The sequence below is a fragment of the Dermacentor variabilis genome, chromosome 5, assembly GCF_050947875.1.
Source record: "Dermacentor variabilis isolate Ectoservices chromosome 5, ASM5094787v1, whole genome shotgun sequence".
Taxonomy (NCBI): Eukaryota; Metazoa; Arthropoda; class Arachnida; order Ixodida; family Ixodidae; genus Dermacentor; species Dermacentor variabilis.
In genome coordinates, this window is record NC_134572.1 from 110,703,141 (window position 1) to 110,720,150 (window position 17,010).

The 17,010-nt window shown below is 43.6% G+C and overlaps 1 protein-coding gene across 2 annotated transcripts in view; it reads right to left on the reverse strand.

Moving 5' to 3' along the window:
- LOC142583043 (pyruvate kinase PKM-like) overlaps window positions 1–17,010 on the reverse strand; it is a 45,150-nt gene that overhangs the window by 6,990 nt on the left and 21,150 nt on the right. For both annotated transcript variants that reach the window (XM_075693304.1, XM_075693305.1), the window contains exons 4-9: window positions 12,663–12,797; window positions 7,995–8,181; window positions 5,951–6,093; window positions 3,279–3,406; window positions 3,039–3,189; window positions 1,295–1,614 (exon numbers count right to left, since the gene is read on the reverse strand). In XM_075693304.1, coding sequence (XP_075549419.1) covers window positions 1,295–1,614; window positions 3,039–3,189; window positions 3,279–3,406; window positions 5,951–6,093; window positions 7,995–8,181; window positions 12,663–12,797 — 1,064 coding nt within the window. The remainder of the gene's footprint in view (window positions 1–1,294; window positions 1,615–3,038; window positions 3,190–3,278; window positions 3,407–5,950; window positions 6,094–7,994; window positions 8,182–12,662; window positions 12,798–17,010) is intronic.

The following is a 17,010-nucleotide window of genomic DNA, read 5'->3' on the forward strand; positions in this document are numbered from 1 at the left end:
CTTTCCTGCGAGTCACGGTAACACACCCCTACAATGGTTGCCAGAAAGTCCTGAAAACTTCCAAGATGGTATTTATTACTTTAAAGGGACACTAAGATTAAAATTTGAGCTTGTTTAAAATTATTTATCTACAATGTGAAAAAAGCCACCATTAATGTGAGAACAGGCTTGGTAATTCGGGAAACATGCACAAGTGAAAAATAGATGGCAACACCGCCTTGGAAGTTTCTGCACCCAGCTGATGTCACGAATTTTGATGGCATCTATTCGGGCCTAGTTTTTCTTATATTGGTATTGGTAAAGATGAACTATAGATTATATTCTGAAAGTGCCGAAGACTGAGCTTGGCAAGTAAAGAACTTTCACTGAGCGACAACAGCCCAAATATAAAAATATACCTTGAGACCTGCAATGTCACCCCAACGTATTAATGCTGGAGTTCCGGCACAATATTCGAAGAATTTAAATTTCACTCTTCCAGCAAATCAGTTCTGCAGAAGTCCACAAGTTGGAGGAAATTTCATGTAAAGGAAAAAATTTTTCCGTATGTTCAATTTTTTATAACTTCATCATCATCATCATCATCATCATCATCATCATCATCATCATCAGCCTGGTTACGCCAACTGCAGGGCAAAGGCCTCTCCCATACTTCTCCAACTACCCCGGTCATGTACTAATTGTGGCCATGTTGTCCCTGCAAACTTTTTAATCTCATCCGCCCACCTAACTTTCTGCCGCCCCCTGCTACGCTTCCCCTCCCTTGGAATGCAGTCCATAACCCTTAATGACCATCGGTTATCTTCCCTCATTATATGTCCTGCCCATGCCCCCCCCCCCCCCCCCATTTCTTTTTCTTGATTTCAACTAAGATGTCATTAACTCGCGTTTGTTCCCTCACTCAATCTGCTCTTTTCTTATCCCTTAACATTACACCCATCATTCTTTCCATAGCTCGTTGCGTCGTCCTCAATTTAAGTTTATAACTTATTATCTAAATATTAACAAAAATAGACTTGACATATTTTAACTTAAACCAATTGTTCCTCTTTAGTTTCTCTTTAAAGCTGTCTTTAAAGGTGTGATATGAAGAGCTAGCAGCACGGTCTTGACACATCAGCAGCTATGTCAATGTGAATTTTGCTTCACCTTCGTCTGCTAACCACATTGTATATTTTCAAGATGTACCCGTACGAACTAGCTCAGCTTATGCTCCTCCTTGCAGACCTTGCTCCTCGCAATCGCTGCTAACACAGCCCGATGCTAGACTGTGTGGGAAGGGGCTGTCACCCACCTGCCAGTGGTAGTGATGACAATGATTGCAGAAGCAAGGCACTTGATGGACGCACTGACGGCAGCAATCGCAATGGTGTGTGTACCATCCGTGGGGCAGGGTGCGATGTGCGACAGATGGATGAAGACATCCTTCTGGTAGAATGCGGACTCTGCCTCAACGCAGATCTTGTCCATCATCGACACAGTTTCCAGTGGGTACTCCCCTTTGGCCGTCTCGCCGGACAGCATCACACAGTCGGCTCCATCAAGAACTGCATTGGCCACGTCGGATGCTTCGGCACGTGTCGGGCGTGGCTTGTGAGTCATGCTCTCCAACATCTGCAGGAGAGGCCCCCCAACAAAGCACACGTCACTGTGCAACCTTGCAGCAAACTCGATAGCAGTACTGCGCAATGAAGATGTAGGGCCTTAACCCTGCAATTTGTATCGTAGCATACTAGATTTTTTAACTCCAGAAAAACTTGTGTGTGCCCCGATTTATGTGGATTGTGATAAAGGAACAAAAAATATATATGGAAGTTCTAGTTTCAGTTGAATTAAGTATTCACCTGAATGAATACTTGTGGGGCATCACAGTTGACATGTAAGCTTTTGACTAAAATTTGGGCTACTGATACACAAATCACTGACATACCCAGTGTCTCTCTTGCAACCACATTAGCACCAGTCGAGAGTTCTGCCCATGTATATGTGGCCCACCAAAGCAATTTCATATCTGTAGCTGAAGCAAGCACATAATACTAATCATATATATGGTGCAAAGAAGCTGACGGAGTGGTGTGAGTAAATAAAAAAAAGTAAGTTTCACCCAAAAGGCGACACATTGATTGCGATAGCAAATTTTTAGACAGCTATATGAATTAATGATTGTAGATTTATCGGCCGTATAAACTTGTAAACATAGGCATATTAACTAAATTAACAAGCACGGTGTCATGCACACACAAGCAAACGAACACATCTCAGCCGACGACCATGTAAACTTGCAGCACAAAAATGAATGTGTTGCGTACCCTGCTGAGAGTGTCCCACAAGAGATGCCAGGTTTCTAGGAATAAATTGTGTCAGTACTAACTAACTTTGGAAGTGTTAGTCTAAATGAAGAGATTCTCGATGATGGTCCTGGACTTCGCTGGGGATGTCAGTAACAAGACATACTTCCTACAGTGAAGGCCACTGCTGCTTATGGCCTTTCACAGAGCTGCGACTACCTGTATTTCAAGATAAATGTTACAGTAATCTGCAAAAAAATTTATTTATTTTGCAGCAACAAAATAGATAAGGAAAACCAGGAAATAAAGCTACAGTTTGTTAAGAAGACTTGTTTCTTGGCAGCAGACACATGAGCTCTAATTGCCCCGTGTGTCTGCTCCCTTCCTGACACTAACTCAAGTGGAGGAAGTCCTCTGACTTCAAGCTGGAGCTGCCCTTACTGCATCTGTAGCAGGGGCAGTCCCTAGGACTTAATACCCTGTGAAGTGCCCAAAGTGTTCTGCACTTGCGCCTGCAGCGGATGCTCAACATCTGCTGTGGCTGTGCCCAGAGACAAGGGCCAGGAGAGAGAAATGCCGGGATACCGACAGACTGGCCCACAGACTATGAACAGTTAATTATGGATGATAAGTTCCACAGGCCACTTATGAGGCTTCTTCACAATTAAGGACTGCCCGCACTTATTTAACCATCATATGCCGTATGGCAAACCGCATGGTCAAAAAAGAAACCTGGAAGGAGGGACGTACCTGAGTAGCACAAATGACCGGCTTGCCAATCATCTGGCACTTGGCAATCATCATTTTTTGAGCCAGAAACACCTTCTCAGCTGGAATTTCTATTCCGAGGTCGCCCCGGGCCACCATAATGCCATCAGTTACATCAATGATTTCATCAATCCTGCATGACAAGATGTCCAGAATGAGGTTTGATGAGCCGTGCGCATTTGTATGCACTGTTGCATTCCAAAAGTTGAATGCTTGACTCACTTGCGAACACCTTCGTCATTCTCAATCTTGCACATGATCTTGATGTCCTTTCCTTTTTCACCAAGGACTTTTCTGATTTCCTTTACACCATTAGCATTTCTGATGAACGAAGCAAAAATCATGTCCACCTGAAAAATTAAATTTTTTGTTTAATGCTCAGCAAAACAAAGGACTAAAAGCTGGGCAAGGTAATATTCATGCAATGTTATTACAGCATGAGAGAGACGTGATGAAAGCACACACTGCTTTAGCTGCACTTTTACAACTCTTAAGACATTCAAGTTATGTTGCAGACTTTGCAAGCATACAATGCATTCAGCTTCAGGGAAGTTGCATGCTTAGACCTACAGCTCATCAGAGGTATCTACGCATTACTAGTTCTAACAGGCAGTAGTCATGGACACCTACCATGCGTAAGCACTTGGCCATGCTTAAACACAACATAGATGAAGTTTTAAGCACTTACACCATACCACTTTGAACACACAAACATTCAAGAGAGAAAGCGCTTGCAAAAAAACTTAAGCTTCCCATCTATGCACCTTTCTCCACTCAGTAGTTATGTCTGAGGGAAGCACTGTGTGCTATTAATTAACAGTGGTTCTGAAGGTGTTCCACTAGGTCAGTTGAGTTTGCTTGGAAGAGTCAAAATAGACAGATACAGCTTGACCTAGGCATAAGCAACAAATCCTTTACTTCCAGCACTGGCGTCTTGTACTGTGTTACTTCTTCCATATGTGTGCACATAAAAGTGCCTGTTCCACGTCGTGGCTATGCAGGAAACAGCTAGTTTCCTGCATGCCATAATAGGCTAGGCCACTGAGACATGGGCCGTCTCTATACCAGTCCTAATGACAGAAAAGGGAGACTGCCATAAAGATTAGTGCACGAGTTGTTTTGTTCACGTATCTTTCAACTTCACTGCATGTGCCTGTTAAGTTTTCAACTGCCTTTTCTGTCTGCATAAAGACATACATGTGGTTCTGAGCGCAAGCAGCAGCTGGGAAGAAAGCCTTTTACTGCATGGCACACATATATGCATTTTATTGCCTTTTATTTGCATCCTTATAGTGTTCACAATGACTTTCTCAGGATTGTCTATTCCCCCTTTGATATGCACAATGGGACCAAGAGGCGTTTCATGCTTGAGTCTTGCCTTAACACTGGAATTGTGCTCATTTCCAGTGCTTTTACGATTTAGCACTTTATGTCAAGACATACTAGTCTCATCACCCGCTGTGATACAAAATTACAGCTTAACAGTGTTTTTAAAGCAAAGAAGAAATAACTGTGCAGCAAGCTTTTGAGAAATCACGTGGAAATTGAAAGACGCACCTCAAGCAGTGTGAATGAAAATAATTTTATTTAGCTTTTCAAAATCTGAAATACCAAATATGTATCCTAGTCCTGGTTTCCAGGCTCTCGAAGACCAGGGCAAAATCATTTATGCAAATTTGGCAACTACATGTAAAAGTCATGGCTTCGTGCATGTGAAAAGTATTGTACAGGGAGTGCATTTCGACTGCTTAGAGCAAGCACCCGATCCCTTCTTTTCTGTTCTTTAGGCTCTTGAAGCAATGGTTATCAGGTTGGGGAACATACACTGACCTCCTCATATTCTATTGCCTTCCGTCAGCTTGACTCTAAACTAGCTGGCTTAGCTTCACACCTTGAACAGAAACTGAAGTCTTTGCATGCTTTGTACAGTATTTCAAGCTGTGCTCAAAGGCTAAGATAGGACTCCACAACCACCTCCTAGTATGCCAACACAGCTTAGGATACCTACACAATTCGCCTAGTTCATGAAAATTAAAATTGCAGAAGTACCATATTTATTTGCATAATGAAAGCACTTTATTTCCAAAAAGGTTGTGCAAAGTAGGTGGTTGCACTTATTATGCGAGACAGAATTTTGAGCAATTTGGCTACCTATATATAAAATGCAGGAGACAAATGGTACAATTTGGCATCCGATATGGTATCGGATGCTCCGGAACAGCAGCTGCATTCTAGATGTCTTGCCGGGCTGTAGTACCGGATCGGACACTTGCGCATGTCAGTAGTTTGATCCGGTGCAATAGCCTGGCAAAATGCCTCTAATCCAGCCCGTCAGGCTCCGCAACGAATGGCGAATTTTACCCCCGTGCCTCCCACTTTTGTCATGCGCCGGGCGACCGGTCTGGCAAGACGACATGGTAAAATGCCTCGAATCTGGCTGTGGTTCCGGTGCATTGGGCGCTGTATTAGACACCGAATCATACCGTGCATCTCCTACTTTTGTCGCACGCCAGGCCTCTGATCTGAGACATTTTCCTGCAGTAGCTCTGGAGCTACTCTGGCTGTCACTCCGGCACATCGGACACCGTATCACAAGCCAAATCATACCGTGCATCCCCTACTTCCAAGACAGCAAGTTCGGAATGCAACCATTGCGCAAGGAAAAGAATGCACTTTTTGATTGAAAAGGTAGGAGGTGCATCTATTATGCGAGTGAATACGGTATTGTGCAACTCCCTACAGCCCCAATTAAGTCACCTCATCACAGAATTCTACCAGAGGTTTCTGGACATATCCAATGTTCACCTTTAAAGTTCTTTTAAAGCGGTAGAGGGCTTCATACATTTGAACACCTCAATCTGTGCCAGTCTTTCAATGCATGAACAAAGCCTTACCCCTTGTTCCAGACCGAACTCCAGGTCAGCTTTGTCCTTCTCGGACACCGCAGGAAGATCAACCAAGGCTCCAGGCAAGTTGACACCTTTCTTGCTTCCGAGGGATCCTCCATTCTCGATGGTGCAGACCAGCTTGTCACCATCTAAGAGAAGCATAAGCATTCTTTTTCTTTTTGTAACTGTTTGTGCATAAGCAGTAGGTGACACTTCCAGCTGTTGACCGATGACAACAGCAATAACTACAGCACATCCAAATCCGTGAACTTGTTTCTAAATTTTCTAAGTAACACAGATGCTTGCAGAAATGTTGACATTAGAAAAATGGCCTGCTTCGCTCCAATGTGCAAAGGCTTTTCTCGTCAACTTACACACAGACAAGGTCAAGAAATAGATTGAGGGTTCAGTGAAAATAATGGTCAGAACATGAAACCCAGCAAACACATCACAGAATATTGGGTGTGCTTGAGCATGGCATGCCTGGAGCAGATGGCAATACTCGTCAGTTGTTGCATCTGTCCACTCAATTTGAACATATGCATGTGCAAAGCCACAGAAATACAGGAATGCATGCGGGGCACTATCATGAGAAAGTGTAGCGGAAGCTCAGTGTGTTGTGCATTGTGTGGCCATGACAATTAAGAAGAAACGCGTGGCCATGAGAGCGAGAGATGGCTGCGGCTCAAAAGAACAAAGCATGGAACGACTTGGACGGCAGCTCGCTGAACGGCGGTTCGAGTCGCAGCCTTCTTCGACCAAGTGTCCTGCGGCCACACGGACCTAATGAGGCCGATGTCCCGATCTGCGTTTGCTTCTCACCCGGCAACTGCCGGCCTGCTGTCGTAGCAGCCTGGCGTTGCATTTGATTTGAAGGCCTGATGGCCAGTAATGTTGCGGCCTGTGACCAAGGAGGCACCTGCCTGCGGATCAGGTGATCTGATGTGCCCGCTGCCTGCGGCAACAGTGGCTGGCAAGCCACTGACTTGTACTGCAGCAGCTTGCTCTACCGACCTACTGTACGCTTCTACTGTTGCGACGTCACAGTCGATACAAGCCACCTCGAGAGGTGCTGGACTTCCCGTCTGCTTTGCGGAGCACCCACGATGACAACCTTCATGGCAATGATGATGACAACAGCAAGTAGGACGGTCAACGTGTGCTGAGGCACATTAGGAGGTACAGACGATTATCATTGCTCTGTTGTCTGTTGAGTGAGTAAATAATCGCGTCTGTGGAGCATAGTCAACATTGTCCGTACAAAGCACCTGACTGCGTGTCAATGAAGGATCCTGGGCCCATATTATCTGTCTTATCACACACACAAATCTAGCAGACATACACTGCATCAGCAATATGCAGACCGGCTAACCAAGAATGTAAAAAAAATACTACAGCTGAAACCACGAAAATGAAATTTGATGAAATAATATGTACAAAACTGTTTGATTACATGACATGTTCATTGTTTATAAAACTTTAGTAGACCTTGTACTGCAGGAACACTGAACAGACACTGCTCTACAGCCACAGCAAGGATAATCTGCACCACACACAAAATTCACATAGCTTTAGTAGCTGACGTAGTAGTTCTGCGGAAACCCGCAAGGTGGAGAGAAGTAATGAATAAAGGGAAAATCAGACATCCACCCGTTCGTAGCAATTGCTACAAAGGAAACCCATACGGGTTCCATACAGTTCCATACGGGTGGATGTCTGATTTTCCCTTTACTCAGCTTTAGTAGCTGTTTGCACATTGGTTCTATAGGGTGGTGTCACTGCTGCAGGTGTGCTCGTATAATTTTGTGGGTCGGAAAAGTCATTGTGAAAATTCGGACAGTGACTGTACTTGTATTCTTTTTATATCAGTTCTGTCTTGAATTATATGCAAATAAACAATTGTAAAATTAGCGGTACCAACATGACAATCGTAAACACATTCTAAACCAAGCTTACATTACGGTAAAACCAGAAATGTTGCCAGGTATCAGCATGTATGTGAATGGTTGATTAAAACCTCAATGGCAAGCAATGACCAAAGTCCACTTACTAATCTCCTTGACACAGAGAGAGATGAGGCCATCATCAATGTAGATCCTGCTTCCCTCGCTCAGTACCTTAGTGATGTTTTCATAGTCCACATAGAGTGTGTTCTCATCACACTTCTCATAAAAAGAAGAGTCCGTAGTGAGTGTGATGGTTGCACCCTTTTTCAGTTCAATTTCTGCAGATGGACCCTGCAAAGTGCCAAGGACAGGCCACTATCAATATCAATAACTTGAATTATGTTGCAACAGAAAAAACAATAGACTTTAAGAATTGTAACTGTCTTCCAATGCTGAAAATATATGGCTTTAGCTTTTAAACTATTATAAAACAAAGTTGAGCAGAACAGCAAAATAAATGCAAAATTTCTTACTCACATGTCACAAACAAAGCATAATTACACTTTCAAGGTGCGGCTACTAAATACATTTTAATTAGGATATAATGAATGCACTTATGGACTGGCTTCAAGCATATTTAAGCAGCCAGCCAAGCATAATGCAGTCAACTTTCACTAATTCGACCCTGACAGAACCGACAAAATTAGTCGAATTATCCGGCGGGTCGAATTAAACAAGGTGCCTAAAAACGTCCACACCATCAATTCATTCGGCAGTGTTTGCCAGAGTCCAAAACGCCCAAGAATAAAAAGTTCGCCCACATTCTGCATGTTCAAAGCAGAAAACTTGTGCAGAAATTCCATTAAAGCTCCTAAAGAAAGAAATTTAACGTGCACCCGATTTTTTAGCAAGAAAAATATGTTTGCACAATGGCAGCCGGTTTCCTACAGTTAGCTTTGCCGCACTACAGCTATGTCAAGTAGCAAAGAGCATGAATGCTGAGAAGGCAGTTTTGGTTTCATATTCGATTGCACCGGACAGGCAACTTACAGTCCCATTTTCTTGAAGAAAAAGAAAGGTGTGCATTAGAATCGTATAAATACCGTAATCGGACATTGTGAGCTATGGTTGCTGCTTGAAAATCTTCCCAGAGCAGGCCGAAAATAGGGGTTTTTTCTGACGATAGATGACGTGTGTTCAACTCATTCCCTGTACCCTAGGCACTGTCTAAAGCTATCAGAGTGGAGTGAATTACCTCCAATTATCTGATGCTAATGATTTTTTGCACGAACTGGAGTGTCACTTTTGCAGCTGTTAAATATACTGTCAAAGTGTATGCTTATTCACTTTCTGCATTTCTTTTGAATATTTGGTTGTCTTTTGTTCTTATCTGTTGTACGACTAAGGGGCACTCTTGCTTGGACCATAGAAAGGGTTCGCAGTATGCATTAAACTTGAAAGAAAGAAAGAAAGAGATGGATGGTGTCACTATTGCAGTCACCAGTGTGGTCCACCATCAGGGTCAGGCCGCATGTATGGTAACCAGCAAAGTTCAAGTTCATCGGCGAAGGCCAGTTTTAGGACAAAATAAAAGTTTGGTCCCATAAAATGCATGAGTGTTGGCCAGGATCTTTGGTTGGAATTGGGATTAACCAAAAGATTGAATTAACCGGAGCCAAACTAACGGAAGTTTACTTTATCAGGCCACACATGTGTTATATGCTAATGTGCCATGTTAATTAAGAAGACATCTCGCCTCTCCACAAGCGACATGTTTAATGTATACTACAAACCTTTCTATTTGCACCCAATACACTAACCACTCTATGTAACAAAAAACTGCCATTCACCTGACTGCTAGCTGGGGAAAATTTTAGACACGACAGAACTAGACTAGGCCAGAGAAAATGTGTCCTGGAGCCACATTCTCAATCTCACTTCTGTACGACGCCTCAATGAAGCAACGGGCATTCTAGCTGCTGGTTAAGCCAATGAGTATTTAGTGAAAGGGATATCCACGATACTCATCCAGAATATGGCCACTGGTACCGCATTTGCACGAATCTAATGCGTACCTTTTTTCAAAGAAACTAGGTCCAAATTGGATATGAAACCAAAACAGTGCTCGCGGTGTTTGCAGCAGCCTACCATCAGAGCTGACAGACGCAGTGTCGTTACCATCACAAGACAGTGGCAGAGCAAGCTTTCTTAAATTGCTGTGGGTTCGTTTTGAGCTCGACCACTATCACTTTTGATGCAATCTCTTTTTTCAAGATTTCATGAGACTCCGCAACGGATACACTAGCATATATGACCAGCGTTTCTGGTGCTGTACCAAGCTCGCTGTCTGCGCAGAGTTCCAGGAACGCTTTCGGCCGCATATTTTGACAAGGCCAATACAGTCACGTAAAACCTCGCGAATGCGATAGTAGTATCTCTAAAAGTGGTCGCTCTGGAATACTGCCTTGCGTGCTTGGCATCTATGGTCAATGAAGCACAAATGGTGGTGACGACATGCCGCTTTCATTATAGAAGCTCATTCTTCAAAAAATTTTCCTTGCTGTAAAGTTAAATTAAGAATGTCTTTTTTTCCAATTGCAAACATGCTATATTGCCAATTGGGCATGCTATATCTTTAGAAGCATGTTAAATTCCGCTGCACCTTGCATTCAGGTGCACCTATTTCATTTAAGTTCACTTTACCAGATAGTTCTGGCTGGCTACCCAAGCTAAAAGCCTATAAACAGCTTGACACTGGCCCAGATAACCACTACAAGGCAGACACAGCGAAAGGGAATGCAAGACACAAAAATAATTGGTGCAAGAACAAAGCAAATCAATACAAAAAGAGCAGTACATACATCTTCAAAAATTCAAATATAACATAAACGGCCATTTCAAAAACATGAAAAAGAATGGCAACATATACAATAATTAAACAATGTAGAACTTCACATTGTATGAAACAAAAACAAAAAAAAAGCTGGAAAAAGCCAGTGGAAATGGGTGCGCATTAGATTCAAGGGTGCGCTATAATCGTGTCAAAATGGTATTCGGTCCAGGAACTAGGATGGAAATTTCAAGTCTGCGTTGCGCAGACACAGGGTTGGGTACCTCTAGCATTTGCTGCATTCACCTGTTTCACCTGATGACTTGTTTCACTAGCGAGAGTCCTAGGGAAGATGCAGGGTTTTAGAAGACATCTATGCTGGAGAATAAAATATGATTTGATCCTGTGTGTGTGGCGTGTGCTCCCCGACAATCATGTACATAGCTTATGCTACAAGAATGATGTAGCTGCAGGCTACCATGTTGATATGTACTGCACTCTCCTTCTGCTAGTACGAGCGTGCCTTTGTAAATAAGTTCAGACGACGGTGTGGGCCAGCTTAGTCTCCGTGCGAAGCCCCGGTAGCACAGGCCAGCAATCCGTTCCGAGACACACAGGCTAGAGCGTGACCCTCTGTGCGACGTCCGATCCAGAGATGACCCAAATCCAACAATGGCAACTTCTTTTTTCTTCTCTGCAGCTACTATATGTACAGAGTACTTCTATCTGTCACTTGTACTGCCCAGGACTGCCCAAGACGCTGCTTTCAGTCAGTCAGTGTTGACATGCACAGCTTGGCCAGTCTCCGGGCTGTCTAGGACGACGAATTGAAGAGGACCACTTTGACTGCTGTGTTCTCATTTAATGGGCTGACACTGGACAGTGAAGGCTATCCACGTATCTTTCTGCTGCTGCAGCTCAGAAGCATTAATAATTTTGCAAATTAAAAATTTATATGCCCTTCCACTCTGCGAAGAAGGACGAGCAGCAAAGCTGTGGCGTTTTACTTGAATCGTCGCATCTGTGTTGTTGGTGTTGTAGGACACAGACAATGAATACATCTTTTGACTGTGGAGCGATTTATCTTATTCTTTTATTAAGTAGTAACGTGTGCAAGTACCGCCACATGGCAGACGGGAATTCAACAATATTGACAACTTTACTGTGAACTATGCAATTAATGAAACTAGGGGCAATGTTAGAGTCATCTTAGTGGCCAATTGTCACAATTTGTTTCGGGATAGTTTATATTAAACAAGAGTTACAGGTGTTTTCTGTAACCATACTCCCTCCATAGACTGCTATGTATTGACAGCAGAAGGGAATTCTGGAATGTTTATAACTTCACTGTGAACTACGACAAGTTATTGAAACTTGGCCTAATGATAGAGTCATCTTAACGGCCAATTTCAGTATGATTTTTTGTCAAGATGCTTACATTAGATTGAGAGCTATAGAGCATTCGCGAGAAACTGGAGACAAATTTTTTCATGTTGACGCAACGCGTAGACAGACAGACATTGACCACTGCCAGAGGGTAGCTATATACAGCTTCGCTGCAAAATTAAATTGTGGATTTTTAACATCCTAAAACCGCAAAGCGAGTTAAGAGGTACATCGTAATGTAGGGCTTTGGATCAACTTAAACCCACAATCTCAAGCTCAGCAGTGAAACACCACTGTCACAGGCTACCCCAGTGGGTCAGGGGAAAAAAATTGAAAAATGGATTGTTGCACAATGCAGGTCTTGAGGCTGCATGAAATGCATCAGTACATTAGAATACCCATTCCATTTCGCCCACCTTTTCTTTTTTGTTCTTTGTGCAGTGGTAAAATTGGTCGCATGTCAGCACTGAACCAACGACCAAAGGCAAAAATGGAAAATGAAATGGACTGTTGCAAAATGCAGCCTCCGTTCAATTATTTACCACTAGCATATTTTACCACGAGTCAAAAAGCTGTAACCTGGGGTAATGACGAGAAAGTAAGAGGTGCAGCTTACGCCAAGCAGAAGGCCCGTGCGAATCTCTGGGCCCTTGGTGTCCAGGGCAATTGCAGTGTGGCGAGAATCCGGCTTGATTTCTTCATTCAGCAAACGCTCTGCTTCACGAACATTCTTGATGGTGCCCTCGTGGTACTGGTGACAAAAGGAAAAGAAATTTTTCAACACAACGAATTCAATGGGCACTAAACGAGTCTAAAATCGTGGGCATCACTGGTTAGCTTTGTACATGTTCAAGCTTAGTGACAAAAAATGGCCACGACTGCAGAGGCATAATCACACTTTCGAAGTGCAACTACCCCATGCAATTTAATATGAAACCCAACGAATTGATGCCTCCTCAAAGATATCAATAAACCTGCAAATGCAGAAGTAGCACTATTAACAGTTTTGTTACCATTAGAAATGTTTTAATTTTGGGTGCTTTTATGTTTTAACATTTTATTTCAAGACATAGTAGTCGCAACATATTTTCCGATACATAAAATTATAGCCCGGTCACTGATGTTTTGAATGGATATATGACAGTAATAATTGCTTCGACAACACTTCAAAACACCACTTCAAGGAAAATGAATGAATGTGCTCATCTGCTATTAGTGTAGGTACTGAAAGTAAAAAACAAATGAAATTACAAAATGTGCACCTGGTTCCTAATTCCCACCTTTTTTAAGTCAGATCATGCAAAAAAATTACTATGAAAATTTGTTGGGGTCAGTACTAACCATAGCGATTCCCATGCTATTCAGGAAAACTGTAGCGTCGCATATGAGAAAATGGGTAAGTTCCTACTGTATACTGAGTTTTTATTCGTTGCAGCAGGCACCTGCTTTGTTTTTTTATTACATTCTTTAGGCTTGCGAAGCAATGTTTCTCAGGACAGAGAGCATGCAGAAGCCTCCTCATAAATGATTATTGCATTCAATAAGCTTTTCTGGGCAAGCAAGGGGGTCTAGTTTGTGTTATACTTGTGCTGGATCATCCATGTGCTCTATTCAGTTTGTGTAGAGTGCTGTAAAATAACGCGGAGTGCTGCATAGTACTGCTGTACAGTACTAAATAAATGCACTTTCTCAGGTGGTATTCAAAATTTAAGAAATAATACACAACTAGTCAAAGTTCGGCCAAAGTCACCCTGGAGTCGACTGCATGCTATTGCGAGTGAAAACCCCCACACGACAGAAATGATTGCTCGTAATAATTTGTACATATGCTGTTGAAGTGCTGACAAATTAAAGCAACCCACTGCGGGGAAAATAAAGTTGCACTTGATATTTAGTAAATTATAAAAACATGTGCACTCATGAGCATCTACATAATTTTATACATCGTTGAAACTGCATACACACTCAATCAGACAATTAAAAATCTGAAAAAAGCTTCTGTGTCTCTGCTGCTGCTGTCATTTAAACATTATCTTGCAGAGTCGATCAAAGCACAAATTTTGCACCTTTTTATTGAATTGTGAGGAGCATTGGAGCCTAGTCTCAAAAATATCTCCAGTCAGTTTTATTTTTCCAGACACCACAATCTGCAAAAAACTGTCAAATCTGACAAAAAGCCAAAGCCCAGTTGTCATTTCAGATGGTGCATGATGTTGCTACAGTCAAATCTTGTTACTACGAACCCCACATTAATGAATTTCTCAAATTTATGAATATTTTAAAAATCTGCACCAGATTGCCTATATTTTAAATGTAAAAATATTTCAGAACTATGAACTTCAATGCAGCGCATATTTCAGAATAATGCAAGTAGTTTATTTTCCCCTTTATGACTGAAGCACATCAGTATTCCAAATTCTAAAAGTAACAGCACCGCAACTGTCGCGTGAAACAGAAACCGCAAGTGTAGTAGCTATCATCATCACCATGTCGAGTGCCAACTGCTTTACAACAAACTTCACTACAAAGACAAAGATTTGGCGATGTTCACGCGAGATCCAACGATGAATGCAGCTAGCGATAGCGCCAAGAAGAAGCGAAAGCAGTTTTCACTGCAGGACAAATTGGACATATGGGGAACCAGCACTGGAGTTTTCACGCCTGCAGCGCCGCCCTGGCGGTCATAACATGCACAATGCAGCCGCTCCCGCAGACGAAAATTGCTACTGGTAGTGGCGTTGCGTGTACTGAAAGTCGAAGGAAAACAAAAGCCGACTATACTGTTGCATACACAAGTGCCACAACTACGTCGGGATGAGGGAGGATGTATCCTTCTGCGTCTTTCCATCTAAACCCTACAAACAAGAATGGAGGCAGCGTTGGATCCAAGCAGTCAGGCGAGCGGAGTAAGTTCCCATTTTGTCGCCCTGTCAAGCGGTGTCAGGCTGGTTTCTAAATCGAATTTCGCGTGTTTGCTTGGTTTATTCGATAGTGAAGATGGTCAGCCGCGGCAGCCAGTACTAAACAGCAGAATCTGCAGTCGGCATTTCGTCGGAAACAAAATGAGCAATAGCATGCACCATGCGGCATATGTACCAACCATTTTTCCTTCGCAATACCACTGCCAAGCCTCTTCCAATGCCACCGCACCAAGCGAACGATACGAAAGGTAAATATTATCCATTCATTGCCAAGAATTATGTGGGAGGGGAGCTGCCTTGTAATACGAGTTGTGTGCGCATACTGCCGGCGCACGCCGCATACTGCATGCGGATGAGCACTGCACCGCAAATGTGCATGCGGATGAGCACTCAGCGCTGAGATGCATCCGGTAAATTTATGTAATTAGTGCTAAATGTAACCAAGGTTGTTACGTATCAAGCCGCGGAGCACTCAAACCTTTGCTTGCGTGAGTCAGCTGATGCGATAAAGCTTTCTTCTCCAGTGACTGCTGTGGCGAAGTAACATCAGAATATTTCATGTCTAGCCAGAGAAGTATGGAATGTCTTCAGGCCAACTAATACTTCTGAAACCATAGCACAGCACGTCCGGCGCCATAGCTGCTAGATTTGCGAGGCAGGCTGCCATACAAGCATGGCAACGGCACATGGCGCAACCATTAAAGAAACACACGTGCTCGCCACGACACACTGTGAAAAATATATAAAGCTTAAAAAGCTTCTTTCGTCATTTCTTCACTTGATGGTGCTTGCTTCTTTATGAAAACTGTCCACTTGAAGCGGCGCGGAAACTGAAAGATACGAACTATAAAACGGCCATGGACGCGTCGTCTGATCGAGCGGCTGGAATATGCCGCGTTTCGTCACCAGGGCAGCGTGCAACGCACCTTTTCGACACGCCGCCTATCCAGCACTGGTTCCCCATAGCAGGAAATCGATGCAGGGAAAACGCAAATCGATGTGTGTAGACAGCATGGCCACGGCCGCTGAATAAGAAGAAAAGGCGCGGCCTGTGACGTGCATCGGAAACGCCGTTATCAGCTGTGGTGCCACCAGTCCGAGACTGTTGTCCGAGATCGGCATAGCAAATGCGTGAGGAATGCGCTTCCAACGCCGTCACCCATGGAAAACGACGCGTCCCGTCCCCGGCAGCTAGAGCCTAAGGCCAAGCCAAGCAGCCCAGAATGCAACTGTGGCTGCGATCCACTCCTATTGCAGGCCGTCTGACGTGGCAGGCCACACCTTTCTCATTTTCATCCAGCGGCCGTGGCATGGCATTGCCCCATCGACCGTCGCAACCATATTGAAAGACTGAGACAAGATTTTCAAGCTTCGCCGGGAATCACAACTCGCTGCTACGAGGAAACGGACTGGGAAACTTTCAAAATGTGGACCAAGCTGTTCTCACGTGGTTCAAAAATGCTACACTGCAAAATGGTCCCGTGTCTGGCAGCCCAATGCTCCAAGAAAAAAGCCCGCTGATTCGCCCATGCACTTGAAATAACTGGGTTCGACGCCAGTACAGCTTGGCTTTTTTGTTTCCGCCAAAAAAACAGAATAACTTGGCAGGTAGTCTCGAGCGAGGAAAAGGCTGCTGACAGAGAAGGCACGGATTCCTGGCGCAATTATAGTTTTCTAGAGGTGGCTGAATCGTACTCTGAAGACAATTTTTTCAATGCGGATCAGACCGCATGTTTTTATCAGCTCCTGCCAGACCGGACGATATATTTCAAACGGCAGCAGTGCAAAGGAGGGAGGAAGTCGCATCTTTGCATGACAGTCCTGCTCTGCTGAAATGCAACAGGCACCAAGAAAAACCGCTTGTCATCGGCAAGTACGCGAAGCCTTGCTGCATGAAAATCGTCATGTCGTTACCGTACGACTACTGTGCCAACAAACAAGCCTGGATGACCAGAGAACTCTTTTTCAAGTGGCTCATCAAACTCAACGACCAAATGAAGAGGGATGACTGAAGAATTCAACTGGTTGTCGACAACTGCTCTG